Source organism: Mauremys reevesii, linkage group 18 (assembly GCF_016161935.1).
Source record: "Mauremys reevesii isolate NIE-2019 linkage group 18, ASM1616193v1, whole genome shotgun sequence".
Lineage (NCBI taxonomy): Eukaryota > Metazoa > Chordata > Testudines > Geoemydidae > Mauremys > Mauremys reevesii.
The window spans coordinates 5,166,951-5,185,606 of record NC_052640.1 but is presented as its reverse complement, the minus strand read 5'-3'; the positions used below and the strand labels follow the sequence as shown (position 1 = coordinate 5,185,606).

General features: G+C 38.2%; 1 protein-coding gene across 8 annotated transcripts in view; it reads right to left on the bottom strand.

The window, feature by feature from the left end:
* Nucleotides 1–18,656, bottom strand: part of HECTD4 (HECT domain E3 ubiquitin protein ligase 4) — a 112,829-nt gene that overhangs the window by 51,643 nt on the left and 42,530 nt on the right. For 3 of the 8 annotated variants that reach the window (XM_039504791.1, XM_039504792.1, XM_039504796.1), the window contains exons 14-24: nucleotides 17,877–17,947; nucleotides 11,878–11,983; nucleotides 11,005–11,125; nucleotides 9,758–9,886; nucleotides 8,425–8,549; nucleotides 6,751–6,904; nucleotides 5,780–5,880; nucleotides 4,567–4,765; nucleotides 2,995–3,141; nucleotides 1,650–1,754; nucleotides 640–803 (exon numbers count right to left, since the gene is read on the bottom strand). In XM_039504791.1, the coding sequence (XP_039360725.1) occupies nucleotides 640–803; nucleotides 1,650–1,754; nucleotides 2,995–3,141; nucleotides 4,567–4,765; nucleotides 5,780–5,880; nucleotides 6,751–6,904; nucleotides 8,425–8,549; nucleotides 9,758–9,886; nucleotides 11,005–11,125; nucleotides 11,878–11,983; nucleotides 17,877–17,947 (1,422 nt within the window). The remainder of the gene's footprint in view (nucleotides 1–639; nucleotides 804–1,649; nucleotides 1,755–2,994; nucleotides 3,142–4,566; nucleotides 4,766–5,779; nucleotides 5,881–6,750; nucleotides 6,905–8,424; nucleotides 8,550–9,757; nucleotides 9,887–11,004; nucleotides 11,126–11,877; nucleotides 11,984–17,876; nucleotides 17,948–18,656) is intronic. The other 5 variants (XM_039504794.1, XM_039504797.1, XM_039504795.1 and 2 more) reach the window with 3 other exon arrangements.

Genomic DNA, 18,656 nt, shown 5'->3' with positions numbered 1-18,656 from the left:
CCCGTCCCTCAACCAAACCCTGCTTCGGGGGGGCAGGCAGGCACGGTGGCCCAAAACTGCCACATCAGCAGCCAGTGTGCCTGGCGCAGGGGCTGTCTGAGCTGCCCCTGTGCCAGGCGCACTGGCTGCTGCAGAAATCACATAGGTCATGGAAAGTCACGGAATCCGGGACAAACTCACAGCCTTAATTATGATTACACCCTCTTCAAAAGACACTGGGCTAATAGACAAGTTCAGAAAACACAATGCACGCAAACCAAGTTGATAATTTGTACCAAATAACCTCACCATATTTTGGGATCTGGCACGGATCCTTGAGCCCATGTGTCTTTGTGGACAAGTGGGGGCTTTGTTCAGCATGGCATTTTTGGAGCTTTTAGGATCAGCAAACTAGTACCTTGGACCTCTAAGGACTCTTCTGGAAGAACTTTGGAATTTAGGGGGTACACATTGCAGGGATGATTGGTGATATTAATCTTGGAGGTCAAAGATGGATCAAGGAGGCTGGGGTAAACCCATTATTCTATAGGACAATGGTGAGCCCGAAATCTGCCCTGTCTCTCTAATCTGGGACCAACACTGCTACAATTACACTGCATGCAATTACATTAAATTCAGATTAAAACAAAGATTTTTTACCTCTGTAATAGTTTAGACCTTAAGAGTTCCTGGCATGTTTCCTCGTCTTTTGTAATTTCTGGTCCATTATATAATATCCTTAGCATGGAGCAAGCTAACACAGAAAGGCCTAAAGCCAGGTCAACTAAGAATGGTAATCCTCCTGACACATCTTCTGAAGACTCCTGCAGTATTGACAGGGATAAACCACAACAATCCAATTAAGTTTAAAGTGGCTCTCTAAGCAATCTACTTCAAAATATGGCATGCATATCATACAGTGCCACAATAAAACAAGCTCTGGGCATTTTATTTATTTTTTTACTTATAGAACACTACAAATCAGTATGTGTAAGAACTGAATTTGAATACTAGGAAATTCATGTGCTTACCAAACTGGAAGCCACATAACCCAAAAGGACTAAATTTTTTTTTTTTGAGGGCAGGCAATCCATCACCTCTGAAAACTCCATTTTATCTTCTCTTAGACCAGATTTTGTCTCATCTCCTGGGCACAGTAGTATGAATTTTTCTTCATAGTACTTGATCCCAGTTTCCTGCCTCTCCTCCCAAGTCTGGTCTTTTTCTCTGTCCTCGAGCCATTATTTATACCTCTGATGCCCAGCTTACTAGTAGGTACTCAATACCCCCATTGAACTCATATCCTACAAGCCTGGATGGATATCTAGTGGTCTCCTCCAAGTCCAGCACCATTGATGCTTCATAACAGATAAGCAGAGAGTATTTAGAACTGTCATCCATTGTTCCAAAGTCTAACCATACTACAAAGTGTGCCTAACCATATCTAGCCAATGAAGAAGTGAGAGATCTAAGGCAGTAGCTCCCTTCCATTGTAAAGAGATGGCCATCCAAACAGCTCTTCTGGGTTTTTTTAACCCAAACCCCAACATTTAGGTCTGTTTCATAAATACAACCACCATTTCTTTTTTTAAATTAAAATACTGTACATAATGTAAATCAGAAAAATTTAAGTTCAGCCTATCTGACAACACTGGTCATATTGACAGTACCTGTGCTCGAACAGTGCAAGCAAAGCCCCACATAGCTTTGTCTGGGGTGTTGTGCTCACGGCCACTCCTCATTTCAAAGGAGAAGGTGACTGTATCCCCTTCCACCTTAAATTTTAAAAGGAGGGGAAAAAAGACACTTAAAACAATGCAAACACTTTTTTTTTTAATAAAACTGGCTTATTTTATGGATTAATTTTTAAAAGAATGACAGTTGCTTTATTTTAAAAATTCTCTTTATTTCCAATTATGTATGCTAATTAAGCTCTTCCCCTTTTCATGCAAATATCCATTTCCGATTACACCGTGGTTAGGTTTTGCTGCTCACTACCTATAGCGGGGCAAAGGAAAGAATGTGTTGCCATATGGCTACTATGATAGCTAACCCAGGCGGACCAATTTCCACTAAAACATTTCATTTTCTTTTTGAGAGCACAGGGAAGAATCACCAGCTCCTTTCCTGTGGCCAAACAGGCAGGCAAGCTCTTCAAGTAGAGGAAGCTAGTAAAATAACTTAAGTAAACAGCAGGGGCTGCTAACAAAACTATGTAATTTCTGACAAAATAACATTATCGTCCCTAATTTGAGCCACTGGAACAGTGTGTTCCCAAGACTAGAACTTCCAAGTTGAAAGTCAAAGCACTGCTGTCTAACTGAACAACCACCTCTCGCTTTCCTTTTTGACAATGTCATATGTTTTATCAAGTACACATCCAATTTTAGTATAGGACAATACTCAGGATTACACTTCACCACAACTACGTAAGTCACCAATCTTGATAGAGCTCTGGAAATTCCTATAGGTTTCTGAGAATTTCAGATTTCTATTTCTTGTTAAATGTATGTTGCCAAAAAACGCATATTAACTGATTTAAAAAAACAACAGACAAATGGGTAGGAAGGCAGAAATTGTTATATTTAATATTTTTAGTGGCTGTGTGCAGTCCTAAAACTATGCCCCTAAGGTCCTTGAGACTATTTGCATAGCGTTAGGGTCAGCAGGAACTTTTGCTATATATACTCAAGGGGAATGGTAGTGTCTTGAAAGTCTCCGAGATTGGAAGTGCAGTTCTTTCCTGATTCCCCTACAAGATGTTGATCATGAAATGCCATTACTGCCAAAATGAGTGCCATGCTCCTATAAAATAAGGGCAACTGTAATGTTGTATGGGACAAGAGTTCCTTCCCCAAGGACATAAACACCATCTTAGTGAGTGCTCTCAAAGATAAGCTTACACTAAAATATTTGGGTTCCACTGCTAAAAAAGTAAGAGTTAAAAATAATCTCTATGCAGTTTTCAAAAAGGGACTTTTCTATGTGAAATATTGTTGTTTTGTAATACTGTACCTTCACTAAGTCTTTCGGCCAACCCGTTCCTAAGACACTACGGCTGCCATATCCCAGTGTATTGCCTCCATACTCAGCAACCTTCCTACTGTTTGTGTTAGGACCAGCATAGATCACCAACTTCAAAACATAAAATACACTGTTAGACTGTAAAAGAAAAACAAAAAATCTAATAATAATACTTAGCACTTACACAGCGCTTTACAACTTCAAAGCGCTTCACAAATATTAAGAAACAAATGCTCACAACAGCCTTGTGAGGTTGATAGGCAACCAGGCAAGTATTATTATCCCCATTTTACAGATGGGGAAACTGAGGCAGAGAGGGCTATGTGACTTGCCCAAGGTCACACAGGAAGTCAGTGACAGAATTTGGAATAGAAATCAGGAATTCAATCCTAGCTCCCAGAGTCCCATGTTCAGCCCACAAGAACATACTGCCTCTCTAAATAAAGGGCTGGATCCTGCTCCTTTTGAAGTTAATGGGAGTTAACAGTTTACAAATGACTTCAATGGGGACATGATGAGGCCCAACTTTTTAAGTGCTTAAAAGTTACTGATGACAAAACCAGTAAGTCTAAGATTAGGTATCACAGGACTCAAACTACAATGTTAGAGAATACACAGCAACAATTACTAAGCAGTGTAAGTGGCTCTTAGCGTAAACAGAAAATAAGGGTGGTATTTCATTAGCTATATTCTTGAAATTGAAAAGACATATTCATATTAATCCATGTAAACAAGCCATTTATAATCAGAAAGTTATCCTTTCCAGTTCTGCCCAGTTTGAACAAACTGTGCTGATCTACAAAGGAGACAACTTAATTAACATTAAAGAAATAAGGAAAACTGGATGACCAAAAAAAGGAGAATGAACTCAACACATTTTACAATAAAAAGGAATAATCTAAGCGGTCACGAAATGGATGTCAACAGGGAATGTTGGTCTGGGTTTGTGGAGGAGGTAACCTTTCTGAGGGTTATTACATTTCTTCCACTGAATTACCATCACCACATTCCAGCACCTTAGGAGAAAAGTTCTGTATGGAACCTAATTCTTTAAGGATCTACCAACTAAGTTTCGTTAGATAACAGTGACATTCACTGGATGTTGCGTTCCAAAAATGTCCTTTGTAAATGTTTAGCCCATACTTTTTGACCTTTCTTAATAGAATTATAGAAATTATCCCCCACAAAAATCAGAGATGGAAAAGAGCTATTAAATCATCCAGTCCAATTTCTCTGCCATTTCAGGATAGCTCCTCATTGTATATTTTCTAGTCTATAATGCAACCTAGTTTTACACATGCTAATAGATGAGACTGACACCTTTCCCCTGAGAAGTTATTCACAGCTGCCTACTACCCTAAATTTCTTTTCATCTCTAAATTCTAGGATTCTAGGGACAATCAGACCTTGTGGAATTACAGTATGTTAATGTTGCTGTTAGTAAAAACCTCCCACATCATCCTCATCAAGGTGCCATGGATGAGGAGGAGCAGCAAAGATGCAAATGAGAAACATTAATGAAAGACACATAATAAAGAAGTTTCTGTCCTGGCCCTTGCTTACCTTATCATAATCATACTGTGAAGAACATCTGCTATCAAATCTAAGGTATAAACAGCGGGCTCCTGGAATATGTACAGTTTCTTTAAACTTATAGTTGTCCCTGACAGGATGCACTGTTTCTACAGTTTTCCCAGCAGCCCACGGTGCTGGGATTTTCAAGCCAGTGAGAAAACCTGGCTCCTCTTTCTCTTCTAGCATTCTGAAATTACAGAAAAAGCTAAAAGGTAGTACTGAAGATGAACACATATCATTTTGTATTATATATTCAAACACCACCATAAAATGCTTTTAAAAGCCTAATAATTCTCTTTGGGTTATTAATGGCAAACAAAGTATTTGTCTAATCACTTTAATAGCATCTTAAATAACCTAAGCTCTTTAAATTACAAATCAAACATGTCAAGCTGTAACCAGTACACTTGGATATGTCATAGTTATAGAAATCCCTGGAAAAAATTATATCTAACAAGTAATGTATTGTACTATAAACTGGTTCTAGTCTGAATTTTAATACATAATCCATCTTCCCTCCTGGGATAATGCTTGATAGAAGATAAGATCACCATAAAAGAATATATATGTAACATTTCATTCAAGTCTGTGCAAGTCTGGAGTGCAAAGGAAGTGGTTGAATTTAACGTATCTCAGAAAAACTGCTTTCAAAACTACCAGTGCAAATAGGAAAAGCTAAATGTGAAATTAAACAAAACTTGCACACGATAACTGGATGTACGTTGAGACTATATTATTTTCATTTGTGACCCAAGATTTAAAACCAGGACTAGCGATAAATTACATCTTGCCCTTTACTACTTAAAAATCACAACAAATTGAAAATATGCTGCTACAGTGAACCACATTTTGTTATAAAGCTCTCTATGATTCTATACATTGACCTGGGGCTCAAGCATGCAGAAATCCTTTTCAAAAGCTAGAGAGAGCACACACGCACGCTATACTTCATCTAAGCTTCCCATTAGACCCATATTTCAACTCTTTATGGGAAATTATTTCTTTTCAAAAAATTAAATGCACTTTGTAAAGTCCTGTTATGTAAAATTGCTTGTACATTCAGACTACTGTAATGCTGACCCCTTAAGATTCTTGCTTCTATGAGTCACTCTTCAGCAATGATCAGACCAGGAGCAACATAATTAAAAAATGAGTGTTTTCAATATAAAAGTTGTGAATATTGGGAGTAAGAGGCAATCACCTCTCATCAGGGAACAGCTTGCCCTTCTGCTCTGATGTACCACTGGGGGAACTGCCCACCTCTGAGAAAACTGGAGACTGAGTTTTAAGCAACAAGGCCGTCTGCAACAAACACAAACAACTTTAACAACACATAAACACCACGTTTCACTGTAAGAACCATGTAGATTTCTGAAGCTTGTTAATATTACGCAGCATAGTTATTAATGCTGTAACTTAAACTAGATGGGGCACAATGGATAGCATCTGTTTCTGTTACTAGTAGTTGCCAAGCAGCAGTTCCTGAACTGTGATCCATGGACCACTTGCTGATGGTTTGTAGAAAGCTGGCTGGAAACGTGCCAACAGCTCTCCTCATTGTTTCTAGTGGCTAAAAAAGCTAAAAATAAATTAAATGCTTTCCTATTATTACTTTTCCATATAAATAACTGCTATAGTTGCCACAGGGACATTGTGAAATTGCCCATGCGAAGGGAAGTGGGTGTATGAAAATCTCTTGTAGGATATGATCCTCACCATGAAAGTTTGAGAGTCCTTGAGCTAACTAAGAGAAAAACGTATTTTAGTTAATGTAGCTGTGTAAACACTATCACAAATTAGAAAATTCTCCATGTGTTAATAATTTGGAGAAATTTGCTGCTAGCTGGAATGTAAAAGGACTTGGTCTTTTCACCCTAGACCTTAAAATGCGTTTCCTTGTATGTGAACAACACAAGGACAGCTTTGATTCAAAACAATAACAAGTGATTAGTTCTTATTACATTTTTATCAATCTTGGTATTGTGGAAGAACCCCACCAATAGCACAGCTCGTTTTGGAGAGCTAGTATAGATAACATTTCACCACTATTCTTTAGTCTTGATATTTTAGCCTGGTATCCTTCATGAGAATACCACTGATAAGTTTAATATTTATGTGTTTAAATTTGTTTTAAAAATATGTATACTTCAATCCACTGTATAAAGGCCATACCTGACTGGTATAAAGTACCAGCTGCACCAGCTGAGGCATCAGTGCATCGGCCATGGTTAGCGTCTGTAAATTTGGATGCATCAGAGATGTCAGTAATACCGGAAGCAGGTGACCAAGCATAGTAGCCTTGGTAACTTGTTCCAAGCCTTTTAACCTGCAACAAAAGTCAAAAGTACACGCTAGCAATTCTTTTCACAGACCCACTACTACTTTTATTTAAAGAAAAGAATTTAATACCAAATCAGATTGAGTAAGTAAATGATTCAAAGTGCAGCAGGAAACTTTTATGTGCAAGTGTACTGAGAAAAATCTGTCTATTTTATTATCTACTGAACACTCCAGTATCTCATAACATATATGATAGGAAAAAAAAAAAAAAAACAGGAGTACTTGTGGCACCTTAAAGACTAACAAATTTATTTAAGCATGAGCTTTCGTGAGCTACAGCTCACTTCTTCGGATGCATCCGAAGAAGTGAGCTGTAGCTCACGAAAGCTCATGCTTAAATAAATTTGTTAGTCTTTAAGGTGCCACAAGTACTCCTGTTTTTTTTTTTTTGTTGTTGTTTTTTTTTCCGGATACAGACTAACACGGCTGCTACTCTGAAATATATGATAGGGTTCACAATCTTTTCTGTTAAGCAATTCCTATTAAGCAATGACAGTCCTAGAAGACTGTTTGCTGAATGATAATTAAATTCTTAATATACCGTAGTGCCCAGAGACTCTGCTTGGGATCAAGGCCCCCAGTGTGCTATGCATTGTACCAACACAAAGGTAGACACAGGGCCCAGTCCACAACTCCTTACAATATAAAAGTGCTGTAAGACATCCGAGTATCCAAGACTACGTATGAGGAAAAAACCCACAAAAACAAGTCTGTATGTATGGCAATAAGAGAGCAGTCCAAAAAAAGGGCTGTATTCCAAAAACACGCTACAGACCCTATGGGTGCAAACCGAATATGCAGCTCAAAGCCTAGAGTCTGAAACAGGATTTTTTCTAGAAAAGCCTTCCTTCATTCTGGATATTTTCAGACCTAACTCTTCTTTTTTCAACATGGAGACATATTCAGAACCCTCAATAAGATTTTGGGGAGTTTTTTGTTTTCCAGTCCCAGTTTTCACTTCCTGTCCAAAGGAAGAGGGCAGAGGGTGCTGCTTGGATGATATATGAAGGGTATTAGAGTAGCACCAAGGACTGTAACTGATACAAATGCTGCTGCCAAGGAGATCTTCAGGAGATAAAGACCCTGAACTACAGAATTTCTAGCAGGATGGATTCCAAAAAGATGTTGGCAATTAAGGTTGTTACCAATTATTATAATGTTTATAGTGCTTAGCCAAGTAACTGGACTAATTATAGAGCTAAAGAGACTTACGATTTTCAAGTCTCTCTGCTGATCTGTATATTATGTTAATACGACTGAAATCAATTTACGGAAAGCCCGATTCAAAGCTCTCCAAAGAAAGACTGCCTTAGGGATGCCAAAGGATAATTCATATTAAGAAATAGCTCCAAGCCCTTCAATAATTTGATCATTAAATTAAAAACAAAAATAAAGGGAGGTAAGAATTCTGATAGTATTAGCTTCCCTTTACTAAGCAAACTGGTTCACACAACGGGCAGCAGCTCATATATTTCAGGCTAAAAGTATGAAATCAGGTTGTCTTACCTCTGCTCTCTGTCAGAAATGTCACTGTTTATAAGAGCAGTAGTGACCTGTTGCAGCATTTCTAAAACTTCATCACATCCAGTCAGGATTTGTGTAGCAAGAGCCAAAATACTGGTCTTTAGCTCCTAGGTACAAAATGTTATACAATAATACTTAAATTCCTAGAGAACAAACAACTGACAACTGAACAAAATGATGGGTTTCCAAATTAAATAATGATAATGTGACCTGGCAAGCCTATGGGAGTGGATTCCTCCAAGACTTAAATTTGATTTGTAATGCTAAGCCCTAAAGTGCTGGGAGAAACCAGGTGCATTTTACAGGATGCACACACAGTTTCTATGGAGGGAAGGCGTCCCCAATCCAGCACAGGAAAGTAGCCAGCCAGAGTACTGCAGTGGTGATAGAATGTCCTAGAAGGTATGAGGATAACTGTAGAGAGAAACTGAACAATGAGAACATGGGTGAATAGTGAAAAAGACAGACAATAGTACGGAAACTTTTAGAATTTACTGAATAAGCTTGAACATAAATGGCATTAGATAACAAGCATACAAATGCCTATAAAAAGTAACAGACAGACACAGCCCAATGACATTAGCACTAGAATTGGTAAGATTATGAGATAAGTTACAAAAACAACCTGAGCTTTGGGACAAAACTGACAATTATCTACTGGCAGCACTACTCCAGCAGCAGTGTAAATGTAGTCACAATTTAGTAAACCTCAAATCATAATCACCATAATCCCCCAACCTCACCTTTCCCCCAGCTCCCTCTGGGACAGGGAGAAAAGATGGGCCTAGCAGCAAGATCTGAAGATTAGCAAAGTCATGCTAATAGAGACCAGGGGAAAGACTGTTCCATTTTTAGTTAAAAAACAGCAAAAATTTTATGAGTGAAGTCAATAGTTACAGAAGGCCAAAACATCTTCTGAAAGCAGTAAGTTTATATATAAAAATCTCTAGAGTTAATGTTTTCTAAAATTGTATTCCAAAACTAGTCTAAATATGACATTAAAAAAATACATGAAGTCCAGAAGACACCTTACATTCTTTAACAGCCAAGTATGAAACGGCTTCACACAGAATTTTAGAAGGGAAGTGCTGGCAGACTCTAACAACATAGTGTCAAATGAAACTATACAAAGAACAATCACAGATTCTAAGCTGAAGTATGAGACAGTATTGACTTCCACTATATAACTTCTTCAACACAACAAAAACTGACAACACAAACAGATTCTACCAGTAAGTTGCACTCCTGAAACATAAGAACTGTCAGAAGAACACTGGCCGTAGAAAGCAGTACTAGAATAAAACTCGGTGTTTACCTGTACCTTCAATGTCTCTCCCTGCAAGGAGCTGTCACTGTCATCATTTTCATCAGGTTTAATCAAAATAGTATTACTCAGAAGGTGGTTCTGTACAGCCATCAGATACCGCAAGCATGAAGATGCAGCCTTTAATATAAATAAGCACATTTTACATTATCTGAACTCTTTAAATCAGACTTGGCACAGGCAATCCTTGTGCTTTTTTAAAGTATGAAAAAGGAAACAAGCAGGGGGAAAAAAGTACAAGAAAGATACAAAATTCCTGCTATTGAACAAATTATTGTCACTGAGTTACATAGTTCTTGTTAAATCAGCAGAATCTCACCAATTCATACTTAAGGCTGGTAGACCAAAGTATTTAGTGAACTAATAAGTAGGTGAAGCATTTAAAAAGAATGAAGCATCACAAAGCACTAAGTTTGTTTCAAAAATGTAGTCATAATTAAATACTAAATGTGTATGTGTTTTTGTTTGCGGTGTATATAATAAAAGTAATGAAGTCTTAACATGAGACCTCACTGCAGAGCTCAACCATGAAATCTTTGCTGAAAGGAGACGCACAGTCTCTGGTGTGAGATTCGAGGAGTGCAGGTCAACAAGACTGAAATGAGAATTAGTAACTTTACTAACACAGTAAAGTACTGTAGTAAAACTGAAAACAACAGATCCCAAACCTCATCCCACTTATTACTTCCCCATTACTGCAACCTCATGTTCTCCTGCTCGTTAACGGTTTTGCAAGAATATCTATGTGAATTTTTACTACTAAAAATTTCAGCTCTTTACTCATCTCCCAACTCTGAGCATACAGTATTCCTCTCTGCTTGTATGCATAATTAAACACAACTCTAAAAGGCTCTCTCTATTCTAATCCATTTTGTAAATCACTCTGTGAAACTTTGAAGGACCTTATACAAAAATAAATGTTAAGACTGAAACAGTTTGCAAAGTGCCAGGGAAAGTGTATCAACATGTAAACCTGCTTTCACACTATTATACAAGATCTCTTTGTAATGAAAGTGTCCTGCCCCCCTTTCTATTCATGATCATATTAATTCAGTAATATTAATCAGGTTTTATTTTTGCAACAATATGCACTTAAAAACTCCCTCACCTATTCTTTTTCAAGACTGTATTATTGTATTCATTATACTTTTACATAAAAGGGAATGGATGGCTGGAATCAAGAAACAGAAAGAAAACTTAAGCAAATGGAATATTTTCAACAAATACATTTTACTTACAGGCACAGTTGAAAGAAGTCTTTGAAATTCATCTTTAGATACAATTTGGCACTTGGTGATTAAGAAGCAAGATTCTCGAACAACAATCTTGAGAATGTAGTGCAAAAGCTCATCGTTTAGTCTTTAAAAATGCAGGAAAGACATGAGGAGATGTTGATGATTTATAATTAAAGAAAATTAATGACTGATACACATTCAACACACCTGAAAAGTCTTGACAAATCATATTACAAATTAGGTTACACTGACTGAATGACTGCATTAGAGATGCTCAAGCACTAATATGCTCAACCAAAGCACTCTGATATCAAAGATGTTTGAAAAATAAAATGTCTCTTACCACAGTATAATACAAGATAGATATAGCTCTGGCTTGTTTAAAATATCAGTACATTCTGCATTCATTTTGCTCACTGTACCTCCAGAGAGTCCATATCAAGTGAAGCCTTCTTTTTTAATAAAAAGAAAACCCTTCCAAACTTCAATCTTTAAGTAAACGTTAGAGCTTCTTGAGGGTGATAGTCTTAGTGCTGAAGAGTGACACTTAAAACACAGTAATATGGAGTGCAGTGTTAGATTATAAAATGTCATCTGCTCTCATTTAACTATCAGGGAATTCACAAAAGTCTCCCCCAAACCACTTATGTAGTTCTACAGAAATCTCCAAAAGTTCCATAATACCTCAAACCCCCAAGGGAACTCAGTGCTTTTAGCAAACGGTACAGTATGTACACAAGGCTAGCATTAGCTCAAACTGCAGTAACAAAGGGAATAAGTTGTTTAGACAGAAAGTAGCTCAGTTTACAATAATGCTGACAAGCCAAATGTACTTCAATACAAATTAAGAGCGACAACTGTGTTATTTCACTTTACCTGTAATGATCATCATCTTCACTTCCAAATCTGTTGTTCTGAAGCTGTTCAGCTAAGTTAGTGAGGATCACATCACGAAGTTGGGAGAGCCCACTATTTCTCTCTCCTACAATGGCAGAACATGAAAAACGTAAAACATCCTTTTTTAGATACAATTTTTATTAATTCATAAGGAATGTTGCTGGACATACACTGCAGACTAACAGTAACTATGCTTACAATTTATTGTGATTCTCCACAGACATACAAGCAGTTTGGGACTTACTACATATGCAGTACTGTTTTAAATTTGAGACGACTCACTGAGTTTAGTTGAGTGGAAGATACCACCACCGTGGTCTACAATGTAGGCTCTCTACACACATGCATATCAAAGCTTATTATGTCTATTTTAAGATGAAGTATGATATGCAGTTGTCAACTGGTGCCATTTCCACCATCAACACATTAAAATGACCACTTTGAAGTATTTGAATTTGTTTCTATTAATTTAAAGATTCTATGTATTATTTCAAGACATAACATTGGATTTCTTTGTGACCTCAATGCATCACAACAATCTAAAGGGTAAAACAAAATCTAATAATAAACTTGTACAGGTATCATTGGGTGCATGGGACCCCAGTAATGAGCGAGTGTTGAGAGAATGCAGAATCGGTCAGTGCTACGCTCGGCTGATGCAGCAACTCATGGTGTTGGATGCCATCAGGTGGTCGAGCGACATCTACCTAGAACACCTCACTGGATATTGGCAATACCAGGAGAGATGAGCTGGAGTGCTGATGAGAAGCGAAGTGGGGAAAGTAACTGAAATACTTTCTTCATGGATTCACAGACGTTTTGGAGCATGAGCTTTCGTGGGTGAATACCCACTTCGTCGGATGCATCCGACGAAGTGGGTATTCACCCACGAAAGCTCATGTTCCAAAACGTCTGTTAGTCTATAAGGTGCCATAGGACTCTTTGCTGCTTTTACAGATCCAGACTAACATGGCTACCCCTCTGATACTTCTTCATGGATTGTATTTTCCAACTGGACAATCTACCCTAAATGCTCAATTACTGAGGGACACTCTACACTCATTCCTATATTTGCTTTCTACAACCAACTCTCTGTAAAATTTTTCATTAGTGATGTACCCGAGTATTCGGATTCTAATATCTAAACTGTATTGCTATACTTATTCACCTTAATTTGGATTATTCCTGATTATGCACTATACATCTTATGACTTTTTAAAACAAACTTTGTATTGTGGATAATCTAAGCAATATACCCAGATGTAGAGACACTCTCTTCTTAACCTGTGTGCTATATAATTTTCTTTTTTTTAAGCACTGGTGACATTTTTAGTTATCATCATCATCATCTTGTTCATCATTATGATCTCTGTTGAGAGTGAGGGGGTTACCATAGTCTTTACTGCCTTGGCATGTACATAGGTCTATGCAGGGAAGACTGTCCTGGCTACAGACAGTTGACTGTGCAGTGACCCCTACTGGTACAAATAAGGTCTTATAAAAACTCAGATGCCATTGGGCCCTTGAAGAATACAGGAAGTAGTTCATCATCCATATTTTTCCACCCATGCTGCAATGGTGATCCAATATCTGGTTTACTTATGTGCAAAGACATCCAAATCTTTGTTTGACAAGATGCTCTTTTGACAAGCTCTTCAAAACTGTCCTCACATGGTGAGAGTTTGGCCAGTGACTTGTCCTTTTTGATAGCTAGATTGAGACACAAGCAATTCAGGTCTCTGTGGATCTTTTCTTTTTTCGTCTGGCCACAGCACTGCTACCAACTTCCTTGCTGCAAAAACTGTGGCTTGTCCAGCACTGTTTTCCAATTTGGCAAGTGGTAAGTTCCTTTTGTTTTGACAATACTGAACATAATTTTTTTCCGAGCACCAAAAAGGGATGACATAGTCATCCTGTTAATATGTACAACAGGAAGTATGTGCATCACAAATTGCATGCACGGGTATGAAGTAACGCTTGTCAGCTGTGCTGGTAATGGTACCTGTTTCAATCCGCACATTATCTGTATCTTCCATTCTTGGAAAGAAGAGAACAGCAAGGATCAAAACATCTGTATCAAGTGACGTAATTACTAGTTTCTTTGATACAAAGAGACTCAAATGCCATATTGGTACATACAGCATGCAGAAGCATCCTTCTATCCACTTCAGCTTGAGTGCTGTGCAAGTTCTGGGCTTCTGAAATACCTCTACTGGTGATGGACTTTGCTCCTTCACCACTGGAAAAGACTCAATCAAGGAGTGTTTGTGCCGGGTGTGCTCCTACACTGTCAGGTAGATTTTGAACCATAAATTCACAGAGGAATTTTACAAGTGACTGCTTACTGGATGATAACTTTAGAAACTTTTTCACAGAGGCACAGGATGTCTACCAATGGCCTGGTATTTCTTGTATCCATCTTTAAATCCTGTCCAGCACTGTCTTTCTGCAGTTTTCACAGAGTTACTGTTGTCATATTTGTCACAGACTTCGATTACAGAATTAGCTTTGTCAAATCCTTTTTGGACCTGCCTCAAATACTCAGCAGCCCATTCATCGAACGTGTGGAATTTGTCTTCAGCCATCATCTGTATGACAACTGTGGCATCTCGGATGTACACTGTGGTTTCTTTGTTGTATGCTCTTAGCTCATGAATTATTCCAGCTTGATTTTACAGCTGGTACCCTAATTCAGCTTTGTCTGTTCTTCTCATTGTTCCATCAGCAGGGCAAAGGCACAGGTCTTACTGGCTGACTAAGAACAGTTCCCAATGAAACATCATCATTGCATCTTGCAAAGGACAATGCTCTGTGGAAAACTGGTATCTGCTGTGAATGTGCCTCCCTTGCCAGGCTTAAATTTGTTCTTCTTGGCCATGTCAGCAAGTATTTTAATGCCAGATTTCTTGATTGGGTGGCTGAAGAAGCTGTGTCTCTCTTCAGAATCAAGTGCACCTCTCACAAATCTCTCCATTTGTTCTTCATCAACATCTGCTATTTTCAGTAGAGCTCCTGTAACACTGATGTTACATGCAGTTTAGCAGATATTTTGATAAGCACCCCTGGATGTGCTTCAGGGTCAAATGGGTTTGTCATATTGTTGATTACATGGTTGGTAAGAGCTATAACATGCTCTCCATCCCTCTTCAGTGCAGAGGCAAGGACTTGTTTGTGGACTTAGTCTTCATTACTTCTTGTTAGGTCACTTCCTTCTCTCATAGCTTTTATATATTCATAATATGAAGCTGTGTACTGTCATCTCTAACTCTAATACTGACCTGTGCATACATGTAACTGAATTAAAAGCTAATTTCTAGAATATTTCAAAGGCTAGTACTGCATGCATAGGCAATTACAAATTAAAACCTTCTATCAGGCAGACTAGATGCTACATTGTATGTACAAAATCTTACAAATGGCGAAGCATTATATTAGGAATTCACATACATTTATATCTACCCACTACACAGTACGAATTATGAACACAATCTACTGCAACAATAGATTTCAGTAAGGCGTTTGATACGGTACCGCATGAGGAATTACTGATTAAATTGGAAAAGATGGGGATCGAAATGAAAATCCAGAGGTGGATAAGGAGCTGGTTAAAGGGGAGACTGCAGAGGGTTGTATTGAAGGGTGATCTGTCGGGTTGGAGGGGGGTTACCAGTGGAGTTCCTCAAGGTTCGGTTTTGGGTCCGATTTTATTTAATCTATTTATCGCTGACCTCCGAACCAAAAGTAGGAGTGGGCTGATAAAGTTTGCGGATGACACCAAGTTGGGAGGTATTGCTAATTCGGAAAAGGATCGGGATATCCTCCAGGGAGATTTGGATGACCTTGTAAACTGGAGTATTAGTAACAGGATGAAATTCAATAATGAGAAGTGTAAGGTTATGCATTTAGGGATGACTAACAAGAATTTTAGTTACAAGCTGGGGACGCACCAGTTGGAAGTAACGGAGGAGGAGAAGGACCTAGGAGTCCTGGTTGATCGTAGGATGACTATGAGTAGGCAATGTGATGTGGCCGTTAAAAAAGCTAATGCGGTCTTGGGATGCATTAGGTGAGGTATTTCTAGTAGAGATAAGGAGGTGCTAGTCCCGTTATATAAGGCGTTGGTGAGACCTCATTTGGAGTATTGTGTGCAGTTTTGGTCCCCCATGTTTAAGAAGGATGAATTCAAACTGGAACGAGTACAAAGAAGGGCCACTAGAATGATCCGAGGAATGGAAGGCCTGTCGTATGAAAGGAGACTTGAGGAGCTCGGTTTGTTTTCCTTAACCAAAAGAAGGATAAGAGGAGATATGATTGCACTCTTTAAATACATCAGAGGGATAAATACCAGGGAAGGAGAGGAATTATTTCAGCTCAGTGCTAATGTGAACACGAGGACAAACGGATATAAATTGTCAGTTAGGAAATTTAGGCTTGAAATTAAACGAAGGTTTCTAACCATCAGAGGAGTAAAAGCAACAAAGAATCCTGTGGCACCTTATAGACTAACAGACGTTTTGCAGCATGAGCTTTCGTTGGAATATCTTCTTCTTCAGCAGCACACACGCCTCATGCTGCTCTGCAAAAACTGTTGTTAGTCTATGTCATCAGAGGAGTGCAATTCTGGAACAGCCTACCGAGGGAAACAGTGGGGGCGAAGGACCTCCATGACTTTAAGATTAAGCTGGATAAGTTTATGGAGGGGATGGTATGATAGGATAACGGGTTTAGTCAATAGGTCAATAACGTGCCACACTGGTAATTAGTATAAAGGGTCAATGTTGGGATACTGTTAGCCTTTTCCAGAGGGTCTGGCTGGAGAGTCTTGCCCACATGCTTGGGGTTCAGCTGATCGCCATATTTGGGGTCGGGAAGGAATTTTCCTCCAGGGTAGATTGGCAGTGGCCCTGGAGGTTTTTCGCCTTCCTCCGAAGCATGGGGCAGGGGTCGCTTGCTGGTGGATATTCTGCTACTTGAAGTCTTTAAATAATGATTTGGAGCATTCAACAGCAGAGTCAAGGGAGAGAATTAGTTCAGGAGTGGGTGGATCGGCTTATGTGGCCTGCATCTTGCAGGAGGTCAGACTAGATGATCATAATGGTCCCTTCTGATCTTGAATTCTATGATTCTATGAACACAACCTTCAGTGAGACTGATCTGGTCAGCAAATTTCAATTGAAAATATAGAGAACTATTAAAATCACTTATGAGATATTTTGACAATTAAGAATATGCAATGTGAAAACAATTCATGTTAGCATATTGCAAAATGTTGGTTTTCACCATTTTTGCCACATGCTAAACAGCTTCATAATTTCTGGGGAAAATAAATACTTGCCCATGTAAAACTAATACACATATTTTACTTCATTGTCATGTGGTAGCTTTGACCAATAAACACCACATTAAGATACTGAAATTAACTTAAACAGTAAAACCGTAGTCAGCGATGTTGCAATGTTTCTGGAACAGCAGGAAAAAATGACATTCAATTTGGGTCTCATTGTTTCACCTCACCTACAGATTTATGACACCACTTGACAGTTCCACATCGTCCCTCATCTACACATACATAAAATAATTTTTCAAATGATATACAATGGAGATGTGTGTATGACGAGGGCCCTTTCTGAGGAATTGCTGCATAACTACTAGGTACGATATTCAGGCAAGACAAAGTACATTATGAATAGTGTCAAAACAGATTTGTAAACTTTTCTAGTTTTAAGTTAGATTTTGCCATTACTCTGATACAGAGTTTCACCTTCCCCCACACATCCAGGCAAAGCATTGAGAACTTAAAACATTCTATAACTTCCAAGGAAGTGCTAGTTTATGATAGTCTAACATTCAACCACTTTCCTGAACTTCTTTAATTCCAGAAACAAAAAGTACTAACAGGAAAAAAGACAAAACTGCCCTCTCTCTGCATAGTATTTAAATTTAAAAAATTATTCTCCAGAGTACCAATAAGAACTCACCTTCTGTCAAGACCAACTTAAGTAAGTTATTAATTTCCACTTCTCCAGGATATAGGATATTTAAGCCAGAGCTAAAAAAAAAAAAAAATAAAGTGGGGGGAGGGGGGAATCAAAAGTTGAATTTAACATTTGTTTATAATGAGTGAAAGAAAAATAGTTCCATTATAAACATGGGAAACAGAACATTAAAAATTGGAGCTTACAATTGTATAGCTATCACCCCTAGAATTATTCCATATGGTTGCCTGAATTTTTATAAAGAGATATTTTTATACTAAGGAGAGACGTCCAACACATCTTAACATTTAGATTAATTTATCTGTCATATAATTGCAATGTTTCCTCTGTGATTTCTGCTAATCAAAGAAGTTTTGTTGTATAAGCAGAGGATTTCCCCCCCTCTGAGCCATCTGCTCCCTCCTAACAAATCCTACAATGAAGTCATCATTGTAACATATGATAGCACAGTCATTTCTGTAACAAACAGACCAATGTCAAACACAGGATGATGGCTTTACTGCAAATCCAAGCAGAACAATGGTGGAGAGAGGGAGAAAGCAGCAAATCAAATATCTGAAATGAGAACTATAGGAAATGAAAGCCAGTAGCCAAGAACTTTTACTTGTATTAACTCCTTTAACCTCATTAACCTTTGACCCATTATGGAAATCCTTCTTTAAACTAAGTGGGGAGCCAGAAGTACAGTAGTGTTGGAACTGCACTGCTATAGATACACCTCCAAAAAAAAAAAAAAAAGCAAGTAGTCTCCCCCCATTTAAT